Source organism: Poeciliopsis prolifica, unplaced genomic scaffold (assembly GCF_027474105.1).
Source record: "Poeciliopsis prolifica strain line A6 unplaced genomic scaffold, Auburn_PproV2 SCAFFOLD027, whole genome shotgun sequence".
Taxonomy (NCBI): Eukaryota; Metazoa; Chordata; class Actinopteri; order Cyprinodontiformes; family Poeciliidae; genus Poeciliopsis; species Poeciliopsis prolifica.
In genome coordinates, this window is record NW_026562402.1 from 4,938,610 (window position 1) to 4,956,150 (window position 17,541).

General features: G+C 41.3%; 2 protein-coding genes across 2 annotated transcripts; both read right to left on the minus strand.

Annotated features, from left to right (window-relative positions):
• Positions 1-259: 259 nt before the first annotated feature.
• Positions 260-3,020, minus strand: ndufb11 (NADH:ubiquinone oxidoreductase subunit B11). The gene is made up of 3 exons (XM_055048508.1): positions 2,799-3,020; positions 1,531-1,661; positions 260-460 (listed from the first exon to the last, which is right to left on the minus strand). The coding sequence occupies exons 1-3, from the start codon at positions 2,970-2,972 to the stop codon at positions 331-333; spliced, it is 435 nt and encodes a 144-aa protein (XP_054904483.1). The 5' UTR covers positions 2,973-3,020; the 3' UTR covers positions 260-330.
• A 1,364-nt stretch (positions 3,021-4,384) lies between these two features.
• On the minus strand, positions 4,385-16,880 carry tbc1d25 (TBC1 domain family, member 25). Its single transcript, XM_055048499.1, has 7 exons — positions 16,354-16,880; positions 13,996-14,105; positions 13,733-13,887; positions 13,486-13,613; positions 12,818-13,006; positions 11,840-12,115; positions 4,385-10,125 (listed from the first exon to the last, which is right to left on the minus strand). The coding sequence occupies exons 1-7, from the start codon at positions 16,396-16,398 to the stop codon at positions 8,488-8,490; spliced, it is 2,541 nt and encodes an 846-aa protein (XP_054904474.1). The 5' UTR covers positions 16,399-16,880; the 3' UTR covers positions 4,385-8,487.
• Between the last annotated feature and the right edge of the window lie 661 nt (positions 16,881-17,541).

The window sequence follows — 17,541 nt, forward strand, 5'->3', positions numbered from 1 at the left end:
TGCTTCTATTGTTTTTAGAATGAAGGATTACAGGATTTTAAAAGGCTACTTGTCACAACTCTTCTACATCCCTCCTTCATGTTGGTTTCTGATGATCTGGTAATTTTGGAGAACAAAGCAGGACTGAAAAACGGACACCTTTCCATTACATCCATCGAACTCTTCCACAGGAACACGAGGTTCAAAACTATAAAACACCAAAAGACCTGCATTTTACTATTGGAAATCAAAATGTGGAGGTAAAAGAACCCAAACATCATCCAATAAGAGCAGAGTTTATTTAATCAGTGATTTACAACCATGAAATAGAGTGGGACAGTGCAGGAGGGGTCAGTCCTCACTGGAGGAGGGCAGGATGATTTTGCTGGCGTCGTAGTAGTTCTCCTCGATGAGCGGCAGACCGTCTTTCTCCCTGAGCTGAATGAGCCGTTCTGCTTCCCGTCTGGCCCACTTTCGCATCCTGGAAGCCAAAAATACTGGTTAGGCCTCACGATGACATGAAAGTGCCCACATAGGACTGTTTAACTTCACTGAAGTCAGCGCTCGCCTCATTAATTTATACTGGATCCTTATTTAAACAGTCAGTTTTCCAGAGGTAGTGAGGAAAACTGCTTCCTGCTTCCACTAAAAAAATAAAATACAAAAGAAGGAGCAACCAGTAGCTGTTACTCATCAATATGAAACCATTTTCACCTTTTTGATTCCCATCATTGTACTGTAAAGACATTTATTGTAAGGTAGCACCATGTGCAGGATATACTCATCACAATATCAGTGAGTGCAATATTCACATCACAGTGTTTTTTTTAATTATTTTTTTTAACCACACTGTACTGGCTTCAAATCAGCTGCAGCTAAGCCAAATTATTTCTATAAAAATAATATTGTTTTGAGACCACTTTCAAGTAACATGAAAATGGTCTCAAAAAACATTTTCATACGTTTTGCACCAGACTGAAGACTTTAGTCGGGCAGTCTTGGTAGAACGAGACACGAAAAACAATCGTGAAACAATCAGGCTCGTTTTAAGTCCACCCTCTGAAAGGCCAATACGTTTAATTTGTAATAAATAAAGAACACTAGAACTGAAAGGCATGTTAAATGTCCAAACTAAATAAACAAAACAAATTAAATAGATATTGAAGTTTATGTAAACAAAACAGCTTTTCAGAAAAGGGGCTCAATGGAACCAGACTGAAGACTTTTGTTGACCAGACTTTGGTAGAAAGAAACTCAAGAAAAACAATCAATCATGAAATGATCAAGCTCCTTTGAATTTATTGTGGTATTGCTTTTTATCATTTGAATAACCAACAAATTTTCTACAACCACAGTCATCGGAACAATGACAACATTTTTCTCATCGGGTTCAGTTTTGGCAGTCATGGCTTCTTGGGTTAGAGAGATTTAAAGGAATATTTCAAACTGCAGCTGAAACATTTTGCACTTCCAAACATTTATGAATAAACTCTTTCTGCATCCCTGACCTCTGTCACCTCACATCTGAGCAGAACCAAACAAAAAACTTACCCCTGGTCTGGTAAATAGTGGACAAAGGTTCCGCCGATAACGAGAGCCACAGAGATGCCAAAGAAGAAGCCCACCCTCATGTTTCTCACATCCTCTGCAGGATCGGTGGAGAAGCCATGGAAGTCTGGATTCTGGCCAAAACAATAAGTAACACAATAGAAACTCTTTAAAAAAGAGAAAATTGTCAAAAGCTGACCAGAAACAACTGTGATGGGTTCTGTGTTTTCCTCTAACGCTTATCTGCTTAACATGCACAGTGCTGCTGCTCACATAACCATATCAGGGAGGGAACAGGTTGCGGATTAGAATAAAAGCTAAACTCAAGCTACAACCTTTGCCTCACTTGGTTGCATCCATAAGGTGAGCTAAGTGGCCCAGCGCTGGACGGTGAATGTCACTCTCTTATCTGTGTCATTTGTATGACTTGTAACATTTGATCATTTTTCAGCATTAAAAGCCTGTTTTTATACTTAACCAAATCTCATTATTTCTCAAGGTCATAACCGACTCACACATTGGTCCTGTAGGAGGTGACCGTCTGCCTGAGTATCAGAAGTCAGGAGAAAACTCAGGGAGGTGAACGTTACCCCGGGTCCACAGGAAAATGAAACGTTATTGTAACTCATATCATTCAATTATCTTTAAAGATTCGTTGTGGATGGTGATGCTGTGAGCAGAATGGATCTCCAGTAGCAGTCAGTGTTGCAACAAATCTGAAGCGGCCTCTGACTGAAGACTGCTGCTGTGTAACTGACTCATCTGTTACACACCAAGTAAAAAAGAGCAAAAATCCTTCCAGATGCACAACATTTCGAAGCAGAGGGAATAATTGTCCAAAGATAAATTCAAAATATATATTTAAAACAAGAACAGCAGCAAAAACACCACAACAAATCAAAACTGAGGAACGAGAAATAGTAATTGCTGCCATTATGAATGTGACAGAAGAGAGTTTAACAATTTTATACTTAAATATAAAACAGCAAGACTTTATGCAGTAAAAACAACAACAACACTGTTTGTTGTTGTAGCTAGTGTTTGTATAAAAAGGGTTCTCTCAATAAAGATTTACTGTGTCACATTTGGACCTTCCAAACATGAACACAGAATAAACCTGCCGCTGAACTGAGCCGAAAGTGAACAGAACTCCCCGCCAGGACACAGTCCCGTCAGCGCAGGCTCGGTCCGCTGGAGGCTCGGTCCGCTGGAGGCTCGGTTCGCTGGAGGCTCGGTTCGCTGGAGGCTCGGTTCGCTGGAGGTCCACTCACCTTGGCGAACGGGTTGACCTCGCCGCGTCCGGTCTGATCCACGGGCTCGAACAGCTCCGTGACCGCCGTGGAGGAGACGGCGCTGTCCGCTTTGGACTGCGACACGAAGCGGGTCGAAAGGACAGAAACAGTCCGAGGCGACGCGAGCCTCAACCGTGACAACCGGGACAACATTTCTCCTGCCCGAGAAGGATACTGCGCTACCGGAAGCGGAAATGTTACGTTTTGTACTTGCCTTACGATGAGCCAGAACATTACCGCCATCAGGAGGTGGACGATGGTAATACAAGCTGACCAAACAAAACAAAGAAATAAGGAAATTCCAAATGACAGTTCAATAAATAATAAAAGGATTAAAACAGTTGGGTTTCTATTAAAGCATTGTTTCACGTTTATTTTCAAACTACTTTATTCTTCACAGAGATAAAATATGTATGGTTGTAACTCATATTATGCCATTTTCTTCAACTAGATGCTGAGGGCATCTAGTTGATCTCATGTAGATCTCATGTAGCAGTCTGTGTGACAGCAGATCCAAAGTTTTCAACAAGTATTTGAGGGGAAGGAAGAGAAATTCCCATGCACAATCAATTTCTGACAAATCTAACAAATGAATTAACATAAATGGGAACAAACATAAATTACTATTTTCCATTTTATTGTGCAGTTTTGAATCTAAGTGCAAAGCTTCTTCTATTCTATTATTCTGTTACAGAACAAAATAAGTTACTTCATTTCAATGACGAACGATGGGATGCTCTCCTTCAAGTCTTACACATTTTATTTTATTCTTCTACCGTGACGATGACTGTAAATTTCCAAAACCTTTTTGTATTTTCACTTTTTAACAATGTGCTGTTTCTGGCTTTAAATTAACAGAATCTACAACACACATTCTCTTGTTTTGAAGAATCAATTCATTGTCGCTTCACTTATTTTATAATGATACTTTTTTTGTAACATTTTTAGATTATTTCTCATGTTTTGCTTTGGAGGAAGCAAAAGGGAAATCTGCAGGGTTGGCATAAGTGTGATGTCTAGCTTTGAACTACATTTGGATTTTTGTCAAATGTTTTTTGTGAATTTTAGATATTCAGAAAATGACTACACAACAAAACCCGACTAGCAAGATGCATGATTGTTTATTTGTGTCCAATATACAATAAACAACATTAATATATGTTTAAAAGATGAACTTGTGTGAAGTGACATCAGTTGAGTTTGAACCAACAGCATCTCATCACCAGCTCAACGAAGTCCATCACCTCACTGCACGTCTCTGCAGACAGAGGCAGCTCTCCACATTATGAAAAGAAACCATCCAATGGGAACATCTGGAGAAATGTAAGATTTTGTTCTTGAGCGCCATAGATCATTCTGCACCACAAAGCCGCAGACAAGCTCCGAGTGTTACGTAAAACAGTGAAGCTGTTAATGCTGAATTGTTCGCTGCATTCTTGAGTCTGTGTGTTTGGTAGAGAAATTATACATCAACAATTCCTGCTGTTCTACTTCATCGTCACAGTCGCCAGTCTTAAGAAAAACATTTTAAAACAGAAAATCAGATGTGCCACAACAAATATTCATTGTTTTTTTTGCCTGGCGGTACATTTCAGGCATTAAATTGAAGAAAAAGCTCCAGCAGGTGAACCTGCACCGCTTAGACTGCCAATCCTTGCTGCAATGTGATCTTTCATACTCATTTAAGGCATGTCACCATGTGTACATCATTAAAAAAGGAAACATAACAAAAGATCATTGAACAGAACAAGAAGACATGCGCCGTCTGTGCTCATTACAATCATGAGAAAAAGAAAATAGTTCAGATCAAACATTGGAATCACAGCATGATGTAGTTCCTGGTTTAATCCTATAATAATGAAATAATTCTGCAAAAGCTGACCTGTTATTATTAGATTAGGGGGTATATTCTCTGCCTTTATCCTTAGTCAACATTGTTTGCTTTAGTTGATTCACCTCTGATTCTATTTAATTTAGTGGATCAGGGATAAATGGGGCGATGATCTTTTAGAATATCTCTTTTTGGAGACTCTTGTTTCAAAAACCAAAACAAAATCAGCTCACTTGTTATTACTTGGAAGAAATTCAAGATCCCTTTAGGAAGATTCGTTTTCCCGGCCAAGACAAAGTTTGGGATGTAGAAAGTCCTTTTTAGCTCAAAAGGGTGGAATCTTGACTCAAAGACATATATCTGAGAGAAACCTTTAAAGAAATAATTCAGGCAACATAAAACAATTAGTAAACAGAGATTAAACTCAAGACATGCTCTCATTAAATAAATCATGAAAAAAGTAGGAACCAAAATCCCAAAAAGGCTGGTGCAAAGTTAGATCATGGTCAAGCAAGACAATACCGCGGCTCCAGACGTTTGTTCAAGGTTGTTCTTAAAACTCATCTAAAGGTTTGAAACAGACATTGGAAAGTTGCTGAGAAAGCAACTCAAAAAAGAGTCAGATTACCAATAAAACTTTAAACAGATTCCAAAAATCACCGTGTCCTTCACTATTTTTCACTTTGTTATTTAGTTTCACCCAAAGTGTTGCAAACTATAGAGAGCACAGAAAGAATAAGTCAAAGTTATAAATTTTGAGGCACTTGTGCTCCAGATTGTTCTGCTCTTGTGGTTATTTTACTGTTGGCTAAAAAACATAGCAGTGACATCCATCATTCAGTCTGGGATCCCCTTACAATAAAAGGCTTTGCATCATTAGTGGAAATTTATCATTAATTGTATATTGGTTAATGCGTGTCAATACAATACAATGTCTTATATGATTGGCCCAGCTCTTAGCAAACACACATAAGATCCTGCAAGTTCTGAGGTTAACTCCGTCATTTAGACAACCCAAAATCTCTCAAGTTCACATACGCTAGAACTTTTGATTTTCTTTTTAATAGGTTCTCCCAAATCTTCATATTGATCCTAAATCAGAAGCATCAGGTCCTTTTAAGAACAACTGACCTCTAAAGGCGACAAAGCAAAAATATTAGGTTGTGCAGAGCAAGATAAAAGGCTTCAAAAAATAACACACTGTTGCTTCTGTCTCATCAGTATATAGCATAAGTATATGTTTAAATAAAATCTAGAAACACTGTAAGATACAACATCACTATTCTGAACCATACACTGTATGCCAAAGATGGACGCAATCTCAGCCCAATCAGGTTTTTCATGTTGGTGTGGCTCTGACATCTGTCGGGAACAGTCTGGATGAAACCTCCAGGGCCCACGCAAGTTATGAAAACCCTGACGAGCATTAAAAAGTTGGCACCAAAGACAAGCCAAGTATCAATACGACCCAAAGAAGGAGTGCAACAAAGCTGGGATCCATATTCTCAACAAATCCTGAGACTAAAAGAGACTTCTAGAGATGTCGCTGCAGGACAATTCTTAGAATTTCAAGATTTTTCTTAGTATGTTCTTTCTGTACAATAAAAGTTAGGGGGCATTTGGTCCAGACCTGTTACAAGTTGGTGGCAGTAATACTCCATCAAATTATTTACCAACCTCCATTAAACACCAGAAGAGGCCAAATAATCAATCAAAGTCCCGAGAGGACAACGTTGCCCATTGCAACGGGGTCAACCATACCTGTTGACCCTGTTGTTGAGAAGAATATCAACCCCTACCTCAGCAGCTGAATGAATCACTCTTAAAGGGACATCATTATGCATTTCCAGGCACACAGTGGCATTTTATAGCAGTCAAATACCTACGTTACCTTCAGTTGTATGAAGGTAACATGTCTTGAAAGAAATTTGATGCCTTAAAATTGGGCTTCTGTCTCTTTAAGAAGCTCCTGCTCTTTCCTACACGCCACCTGCAGCACATTATCACAAACAGTACTTGTCATTATGCTTCTTACTATCGTTCGTAGGATCGCTGGACTGAGAGGTGGTCCTTATAATGACCTCAGCAGGTCCACCAATAGTTTGCCAGTTACTGCTCCCACCTGTCTGGACAAGCCGAGTGGGTCAGGCACGAGGAAGGGCAGCTTTGTGAGACAGAAGCTCGGCTGGAGCCTGCAGCTCCAAGGAGGAGCTTTGTGGGAATGGCTGTCATGGGAATGTGAGGATTTCTCAGCTGCAATCACAGCAGCATCATAGGCAGGTTTTTGATGAGGGAGTAACATTATAGCATGATGAAAAGCTTTAAAAAGTTGATTTTACTGCCACTCTTTTAAGCCAGCAGTCCTTGGCAGGAATTTCTGGCTTAAGATAGAAGCTCTCTGAGAGGAATCTTTGAGAATATGGACCCTGGGTTATAAAATGACTGGTAAACAACATTAAATTGGTTTATGCTTTTCTTCTCCTTCAGTATGCCTCTAACTAAAGGAGGAGACTGACCAACGCTAAGGCTGGGGGCATGGATCCAATTTGACCAACCACAGCACCACTGATGAGCCCATAGATGGCAGAGTCTCACTGAGAAAAAGTATTTGACAATATATAGTCACTAAAATTTTTTCCACTACTTATTGCAGTAAACTATTAAAAGAGCTCAGTTTTAAAGCACACATTAGACTAAACAAATTAAAAAAACGATTAGTTTTCCATACCTATGAGGGCAGCAAAATATATTGAACTGTTGCAGCATCAGTGAATTCCATGTTGCAACCAGAAAACACTGCTTGGATGTAATATTCGATCTGACATATTTAAAGTGCCATGCATGCAAATTCAGTGATCCATTAACACAGTTAAGCCTCAAATTACCAATAACCCTGAGATCCAGATTTGAAATGATTTCATACAACTAAGAGAGGTTTTGATAGGAAATGAGACAGACATCTCTACAAAGTTAAGAAAACATAGGAAAAGATATATCAAAGGTAGGAATCATTTTGTGTTTAGCTGAATATTTGACCTGTTGGATGGATTTTCACTGCTACTAATGTCAACTCTTGATGGATCCTAAAGCTCATAAAGAGCAATGAGAAAATCACCAAGAAATAAGACAGACTCAAGAAGGTTGAGTCAGTCTTAATAGACATTAATTTATTGTATATCAAATTACATGTGTTCCTGATATCCTGCCCCCCATAATGTAGAAATAGAATTAAAATAATACATACAAAGCCAAGGTTGACATCACAGAGGCAACGTCCATTTTTTTGCATACAGCCTATGAGTTCGACCCAATGCAGAGTGCTATCAAAACCAAAAGTACAGCAGCTTGGATAAGTATTAAAAAAAGCATATAAGGCATGAAAGTTTTCTTTTTTTAAGAGGAAGAGATTAAAGTTTTGTGTTTAATGAAGCCAGATTGAGGATCTTCTCTGGTGACTTTGATCGGGGTTCCAGGTGAGACACTTCCGAGATGACTGCAACTGAACGTGTAAGCAAAGCTACAAAGAAGAGGCTGAACGCAGAGAGCAGATCAACCATTCAGTTACAGAATGCAGAAGGACTGAGTGAGAATTTCATGCTTGAACAGCCTGTGAGGAAACAGCTGTCAACAACGCTGTCAGACAGATCAGAGAGAGAAAGATGAGACATTATGATGCAGACAGATATAAGGAATACATGTAATCAGGCATACATAGCATGGGGAGATTGGTAACAGACCAATTCGACTGGAGAGAAGGGGCTGTTTGAAAAAGATCTCCAATAGGTTACCAAGAGTCAACTGAGAAATCCATTGAAAATGCAGTGATGCAGGAGGGAATCAGGACACAGAGGAAAGGGAGACTTGAGCTGAAGGGGAGGGAATGGTGGTAGCCAGGTTGTAAGTCGAGTTAGGTGATGATGGCGGTGAGGCAAGCGGGCTGTAGATGGGTCTGGCGGAGATGCTTGAAGAGGGGGACTGAGGGGCAGCTGTCGTCGGGGAATCTGAGCTGACCTCGTCCCCTTCTTCCGAGTCCCAGACTTCGCTCTGTAAATAGTCTGCAAACAAGGCCTTGGCTCTCTGCAGCACCCTGCTGAGGTTGTGGCGTCGCACCAGGCGATCAAAGTGCATGGCGATCTCATTGTAGTCCATGTTGTTCTTCATGATGTGGTCCCGGTGCTCCAACAAGATGGACAGGCACAAAAACAGCATGAAGGGGTTCCCTTTGCCGAACTCATGAGGGGGTGGCAAAGAGCAGGGCTTGATGCTGGTGCTTTCAGCTTTTAAAGAGCTTGGTGTGTTCGCTTTGGTGCTGGGGGATTTGTTTCCAGGTGAGAGGAGGTGGTTCGCCGAGGAGCCTCCGCCAAACGACAAAATGGGTGAGGAGAGAACTGATCTATTCTGAGGGGGGGGAGACACGGCTGATGCTTTAGAAGTACCGGTTGGCGAGCTAATACCTTGTGCTGAAGAGGTTGATACTTTAGAGCCAGTTCTTGGTGAGGTCTCGCTTAAATTGGCTGCAGATGAAGCTGGAGACACCAGAGGAAAGTCCAGAGAAACTCCTGGCCAGCTGGAGTTTGTAGGGGAAGGTGTGGGAGAGACGGATGTGCCAGTTTTCCAGACTGGAAGTCCTCCAGTGAAGTGAGTGTGCGAAGTTATTGGAGACAAGCTGCAGTCAGAGTTTCTAATGAGAGGTGTTCTTTCTCCGGGGTCGTCCTCGCTGTCAACCGTTGACTGCCGCCTTGGGTTGTTTGCTTCCGAAGTCACAGAACTCTGCGGCTGCTCCTGATCCTCCATATCAAAGCTGCATTGACTTCGAGCTGTGTAGTATTTAAACTCCCCAAAACTGAGTTGTCTCTGAAAGAAATGACCCTGCAAATTTGACTTCTTTGACATTTCTTCAGAATGTCCATCTTCAATGCCCTCCATTTCTACACCAGAACCTACAGTTTGATTGGCCTTCCCTTCAGTGATGGGATTCCTGCTTATATCCATTTCCTCTCTGGATGGTCTCAGCATATGTCGTCGACGCTGCTTCTCTTTTTGTGCCTCCTCATCTTTAAGGCAGTTAACAGCCTCGTCTTTGCACGATGTTGTCTCCTCTCCCTCTAGCAGTGGCCCCACAAGTTCTACCTCAGTTTCTGGAGGATCTGGGGGCAGGGAGCTCCAAGTTACCTCCAGCATCCTCAAAGCGTCATCAAATGCAAACTCTCGCTTGAGCTCCAGGAGGAGCCACCGATAACAAAAAAAGAGGTCGTCGGCTCCCCGGGACACCAGATAGACATAGAACTCAGGGTCAGAGTACTGCAGGAGCAGCTTCAGGTGCTGGAACTTAATGGACATGAGCTGCCCATCTGGCCGGAAGTTCCCCTCTAAGCGTTTCATAATGCCACAAAAACAAATGAAGGTGTGTGCTTCGTTGTCCATTACTGCAAGTATAGGTGAGGCTATGTCGCTCATGCCTTGGCAGTACGAAATCTGAAAAACAGCATCAGCAGAACGTTAGAAACGTTAGTTAAATGATATGCTTAGAATATGTGCTTTAAACAGTGATGAGCACAATCCTGCTAATTGGCTAACAGCGTTGCAAATTATTTGCTTAGGGTTTTTTTTTTTGCCAACTTTGAAAACTTCTAGCACTTAGTTTCCCTAAATTTATTTTTGCTTATACATTCTAAAGCCTTTCAATGAAGGTTTCGTAAACCTTCATTTGAATAAAATTTGACATCTGTACAAATTTTGGTTATCGACTTCCTCAATTCTTCAAGTATTCATGCTCTTATTTTGAAGTGGTGAATGTTGTTTGTGCAGCAGTTCAATTTCCTTTCTTCACCTCCTCAACCTGGATGTGGTGAAACAAGACTTTACTTTGCACCAAGAATGTGTCGCTGTCGTTCCACACTAAAAAGTTTAAAATTTATTTTAAGTTTAATTTAATTTCACTTTGGGATCAATAAAGTATTTGTGAATTGAAATTGAATCTACTGATGTAGTGCTTTCCCTACTGCGGTCAATTACGCAAAATCAACAAAAGAGTTAGCAAAAGACTAAGGTAATCCGGCAGCCATTCATTCAGAATGGCTGCACTTTGAGTCAAATTTAAAGGCTTTTTTTTTTGGCTCTATTGGCGTTTATTTGAAAGTGCTATGACAGGCGTAGGTCAATGAAAGAGAGGGAAGACATGCGGCAAAGGTCACCAAGCCAGGAATCGAACCTGCAACAGCAGCATTACTGAGGCCTTTTTATGGTGGCTTGTTTATACAATATAAAAATAATGTAGTCTACACAAATGAAACAACAGTTTTTTAAAATCAAAATTTGAACTTAGTACCTCATTAAAATTTTTGTTTAGTTACTTTATGATGAGCAAAACAAAGTTTAACTCATCATAAAAGCTAACGAGAACATGTTGGTGTCATGCTATTATTTAAATGAGGACATTTCTAAATAAACAAGCAACACAGAATATTTGTATTTTTAATGGGACATTAATTTCCAGTATCTTATGCCAGCTGCTGTTTGTTACGCCTCTCTAGTAGTTTTAAATGAAATTCACACTGACTGAGAGGGATTCTGTTTGGGTTTAGATTGTTTCAGCTTTGAAGTGGCTTTATTTTGTATAATAAACCTGGTTATTTTATTTGAAAGGTGACATAAAGGTTTGTTGATGTATTTGTATTAAAGTAAAAGCTTGCTTAGTCCGTCCGCTGTCAAAATAAGCCAATGCTCCCCCACTCCCTGCTAAATTCCTCTGGAGCTGGAGCTCTACACAACTACATTACAATGTTACCAGTTCACCACTAATTCATTCAAGCACTGAGTAAAGTTAATGGACCAAAGAAGGAGTGATGAATAGTCAGCACACAGTTTCAGCTCTTATGGCCTGAAATCTGAGTGTAGTGACTGGCTGGCAGAGCACGCCACACAGAAACTTAGACATCCAGACGACTGCAATGCAGAAAAACAATTGAATGTTTCAGATTGAGCAGAGTTGATCCCAACAACTGACATAAACACTTTGTACAGTACACATTTAGCACCTAAAGTGATGTACAAAAAGGTACTTTAGTGTTGCATTTATATGAACGTCTTTGAGTGATGGGGTATTTTTGTCACTTATTTTCTAAAGATTGCTGCACCCTTATATCCTCAAACTAGAAAAAAACTTATAGCGGTGAGCATGTGTCCACACCTGAGGATGTGTGATGGCAAATGTGGTGAGCAGGTCTGTTAGGGCAGTCAGGTGCGGACTGTCTTCTGAGCCTGCGTAATATGGATGAGCCCGGTCTGTCCTCAGGACGTCCTTGAGGACATTCCCACGGATAAACTCCAGGTCCTCGTGGTTGGCCCTGGCCGTCCACTCCCTCTTTAGTTGTTCGTATTCCCTCGTCTTCTTCTTCATGTAGTCCATTCTCTCCTGACCGCTCAGTCCATCGGGGTACACATTGAGGAGGTACCGCCAAACCACCTGACAAACAACCACAACAAAATATTCAGAAATCATGCATGTATTGCATATGCATGCATGCCTTTCTAAAGACAAACAATTTCAGAAACAAATTTGAACTCCTGGACAAAAACTAAGATCTGACCTGCACCGTAAAGAATGACTAACTCTTATAATGTTTTTGAACAATTGTTTGATCCCAAAACTTTTTGTTTTCAATTTTATTTGAATGTTAGTGCTGCCGATGTAAAGTTGTGGCCATAGTCTCTATATTTAGTGCACTTGCTTTATCATTAAACTACCGGTCCAGAATTCCTCCACAATAGACCAACATCCATAATTAGTTTTTCATGACCACATGATGACCGACACAATGAGGGGGGAATACTGTCGACTGACAGTCGGTGATTTTATCCTCACTGAAGTTAAGCCGCAAATGGTCATTGCTAATGAAGCTGGTGGCTTTAAGAGTGTAATGAAAGCCGAATGGAGATCTGACCAAGTGTTGAATTTATATAATGTACAGTAAATTATATACATTTTCAGTTGGCCCACATTTCTGATCTACGTATTGGTCTGATGTTACATTCAAATGGAAAGTTATTTTGGCTGTCAGTAGCTGGAAGCCATAAACATGTAAAGTAGTAGAATTAACACCCAAAGTATTTCACTCTGAGTATAATTACTATATCTGAAATAAATTAACTTCAATGCAGTGGAAACCTTTCGCAGCGAGGGCTCCACGCCACCGTGGTAGATCCGCAGTCGGAGTTCTTCAGGCCGTGTCAGCTGGCCCTGTCCATTAAGGTAGCTGTGAAACTCTGAATCACTGAGTGGAGGTTTGAAAGGCTTGATCTCCTCTCCATAAGACCAGGTGAAGGCCTGCTGGACTCGGGACAGGGTCCGTCCCACCTGAACGCAACAGAGGAAACAAACACTTGGATTTAACAAAGAACTATTCTTACTTGATCATTTCTAAAAAAATAAAGTCAGTGTTTTTAGATTAGATTAGATCCCAGTGATCCTAGGAGCTATGCTGTCGGGGGCTTTATGGCCCTGGTAGGACCACTCAAAACAGACAGGTGCTAGGTGAGGAGCCAGACAAAGCGCAGCCCAAAGAGCCTCTATGATGCACACAACCATTATCGAGGCGGCTTATCAGACCTGTGGAGATCTGACCAAGCAAAGTTGCTGTTGTCTGTCGTTGTGGCAACCTTTGAACCCGCTGGCGAACACCTTCAGTGTCGCTCATAGGCATGGTTGATTTTGATACCTTTTGCGGTCTGAAAATCAGATCATTAATCAGCCAAAATTAAGGAAATTCAGGCAGACTTATTGGTGCACCCTAGAAAATACCGAATACAAAAACATCTGAAAGGAGATGAACGTACTTGGGACAGCAGAGACTGAGTGAAGGGAAGCGCTGCAGAAGCCAATGACCTGGTCCTTTCTCCAAGCAGCAGCTCTGAACCAATCACATCTTTTGGGCTTATGATGTCCCAGTCTTCCATTACTGGACCTGAAGCCAGACAAAAACAGGTGAGACTCACTACACTTACTTTTTGCCAAGTAAATACTACAGTACAGATCACTGTCTTCATGGCTTGGTTTGCTTTAAAAGTGAACTGCTGTTCTTACTGTCCTCAGAAGGCTTCACATCCATCTTGAGCTGCAGGAACGGCTTGGCTGCACTCATAAATGCAATGTCCAGATCCCAGTCAGACAGCAGAGACAGGTACATCTCTACGTTGCTTCGATCTCGAGACAAGTAGCTTACACTGAAATTCCGCTTCCTAAATTTGTTTTTTGTCCCCAATCAGATGACAAAAAATAAATTAATTAAGAAGAACCCATTCAAATCAACTCTTGAGATTAGATCTACTCTACCTGAAGGTTCTTACCCATTGAGGTCGAAGGCTCTGATGAGGATATGCTGCAGGACCTCCAGTGACGTTATCTGAGGATCAACAGCAAAGGAGCGAGACTCCACAGGAAGTGCCCCATCGCATTTCTGGACAAAATCCCAACACAATTTCTAAAGTATCAATTCAACAAAGGTTTGTTTGTCCAACATATGCAAAAAACATGGCAATAAATTTGAATCAATATAGTATAAAACAACAACACTCTAAAAGGAGATGATTTTATTATCACTCAACTAGCAAGTCTTCATCAGCTTCATTACTATGCCAATCACTCAGGTGAAACATGTTTTCATGCACAGATAGAATTTATTTTTTAGATTATTTTAGTAGTCGATCATTATGAAAATGTTTTAGTAATCAATTGTTCTGACTAAGGGTGCACTGATTGCAGTTTTCTGGCCAATCGCAGATTATTGATCTTTAAAAAGCATGACCTGCCAATTCCGATTTTGGCATATACCAATTTTTTCCGTCTGAAATATCGCTACATATAGCAAAAAAGCCACTGTGTTGGCTGCTTGGGTGACTATTGTGAACTGCAAACGTTGCTGATGTAGATAAGATCAGAGGATAAGATTGGCTTCACATGCAAGTATCGGTCGGTCACCAGTCCCCCAAAATTAAGAAAACCCGTGTTGATAAATTTGCTGGCCGATAAATCAGTGCACCCCTAATTCTGGCGATTGATCAGATAAAAATCAAGACTAAAAACCTGCGTAGAGTTGCTTTAGAACCATAATAAATGGAGCATGAACCAACATTTTTGATGTGTACTGATGATTTTTATTGACATGTAATGTTTGTTACTGGTTTCTTAATTGTTGATTGTATGTTTTTTTTTTGTAAGAATTGTCATTTTTGTGCTTTTATGATGTGAAGCACTTTGAATTCCCTTGTTGCAGAAATGTGCTATGAAACTAAACTGATTAAATAACTTGGCACATTCTGCAAATTTCTCATTTAACCACCTAAGCCTTTTTCATGCAATATTAGAAATACATTAAAATATGCAAATAAATAATTACATTCTTTTTTCACATAAACATTTTATTGCCTAAAAGCAATAACAGTTAACCATTTGCTACAAATGAGAACATTTGTAGCAAAGTAGGCATTTTCAGCTAAAACATACTTCTATGCCACTTTAGTTACTTTATGAAGCACCTATTTATTTCCATTTTTCCTACCAATTTTGACAGGATCAGTGCTAGACCATCTCTTGCCTAGTAACGTTTACCTGAGTGAAGTTGGCCTCCCCACCTTCTTCAAATCAGAGAAAATTGGTGTGTGTGTGTGTGTGTGTGTGGCAAACGAAAATTTTTGCTGCACAAACAGAGTCGAGTCAATTGATACCCATTTTGTCTGATTTGAAGAAGGCAGGGGGGGCTGGTTGACCTTTCATGACCTCAACAAACATTTCTTTAAATCTTTAAAATGACAGCCACACAAACAAACTTTTTTTTTGCTGCACAAACCTGCACAATCATAGCGTTTGACACCAATTTGGCTTGATTTTATAAAAGTGGGGGAGCCGGTTGACCTTTAACATTTCATTAGTATCTTCAAAGCCAAGGCAGCACAGATGGAGGTGGGGGGCCCCACTTCACTCAGGGGTAACACCTGCATCTCATGGCAGTTGCTAACATTTTATTGGTCCACAAAAATTGCATCCAAAGTCCAAAGGTCTTCAGAAACATTGGGAAGCCACTGGCCAAGGCCATTTTGAAAAGTTAGGCAGATTGTAAATAAAGAGATAAAAACGAAGAGGTGTGACCGAGGACCTCACCCTCACTGAGTTATGAATCTGAATCAATCTCAGAAAACATTCTCGTCGTTTCACCCGTTCTGCGGTTCGATTTCTGCAGCCCGTATTAAAGCGGCATCACGACAACAAGCCTCTTCTCCAAAGGCTGGCGGAGAAATCACGTCACACCGTTGACGACGAGCGCGCGCGCGCTCACGCACGCACGCGGTTTCTGACCGAAGAGGTGACGTCAGTCCCCAGGTTCAGCGTTCGGCTAAGAGAGTTGTTTATTGATCCCTGACAAACAGAGCTTATTGTCGACAATAACCTATAAAAGCAGTAGATGAGAGGTCGGAGCTTTGCGGACCTCCTGCCGCACAGATCCGCGACAGTAAACAAAGCCGGCGAGAAACAGACAACACAGACACAGACAGCGTTTGGTTCTGAGCTCATGTTCTCAAGCCCGCAGGAACTACCGTGTCCAGGATGACCTGCTGTGGGGTCAGCTGCTCTGACAAAGACGTAAACACAACGAGAACAGGGTTAACGGCGCGGCTAGCCGCCAGCAGCCACCGCCGCTCGCAGCCTACCTTGACTTTAACTCGAACCACTTCCCTCTCCTCCTCGCCTGCCATCTTCAGGATTCCGTTTCGGAACAGAAAAGCCCCTCTCAGGATGCTGTCCCTGTGACACGGACTCGGTCACCGAGACATGACGGTGATGCTAGTTCCAACAGAGCTCCAGTGGTCCGTCAGTTCCTGCTGCTTCGATTTTTTTACGGGAAGTTTGCGTGTGCAACACCGCCATCTGCTGGTCAAGGTGGTTATGTCATCAAATTCTTTCTTTTTCCTTCGTTTTTGTCTTTCTTTCTTCTCTATATTTTCTTCTTTCATGCTTTATTTTTCCTTTTTTTTCTTTTCACCCTTGAAAACAACCAGCACCAGAACTCCCATAACCCCCAACTCTTCTCTCTATTCGGGGATGACAGGACCTCAGTGACCCATGTGAAGCTCCTGAAGTTTGCAGATGGCACCACTGTTATTGGTGTGACCTTGGACAGTGATGAGTCTGCACATAGATGGGCGGTGGATCAGCTGGTCTACTGGACTAACAAACCCCCGACCCCAGCCCACCCCTCACCATCTTCAACACTGTGTCACATAGACACTGTCCAGAAGAAGGCCTGGTGATTTGGCTCATCAACAGAACAGAACCGGTCCAGAGAGCAACCATTAGGTCTGCAGAAAGGATCATCAGGGCTGACCTTCTCTCCATTCAGTTCCTGTACAGGTCAAGGGTCAGGAAAAGGGCAGCTGACATCTCTTCAGACCCCACACACCCTGGACACAAACTTTCAGGAATTTTACCTGTTGGTCGGATCTACGGAGACAGAATGTCTCTTCAATGAACATGGTGAACGTCTGACAGCTTCACTGCTCTGAACCTACATAGACATGTTGGAACAGCTGTCACAACCTGCCTTGTTTCTATTTGTAATACAAAAATATTTGTACATACATGCACATGAAGTTTCTTTTATGATTAATTTTTATTTAGTCTAAATGTTTTATATTTATATTCAACGTGTGGACATTAAACAGAACTGAAATTCCTTGTTTGTGAACTGTGGACACAATCTGAGCCAATAAAGCCGATTCTGATTCCAACAGCTGTCAACGAACACAGCGTCAGGTCACAAGACTCTCTGTGGTGGTGCATGCTGGGAAATGTATTTCAACTTTGTGCACGTGTCCTACATTCCCAGTTGACTCAGACTC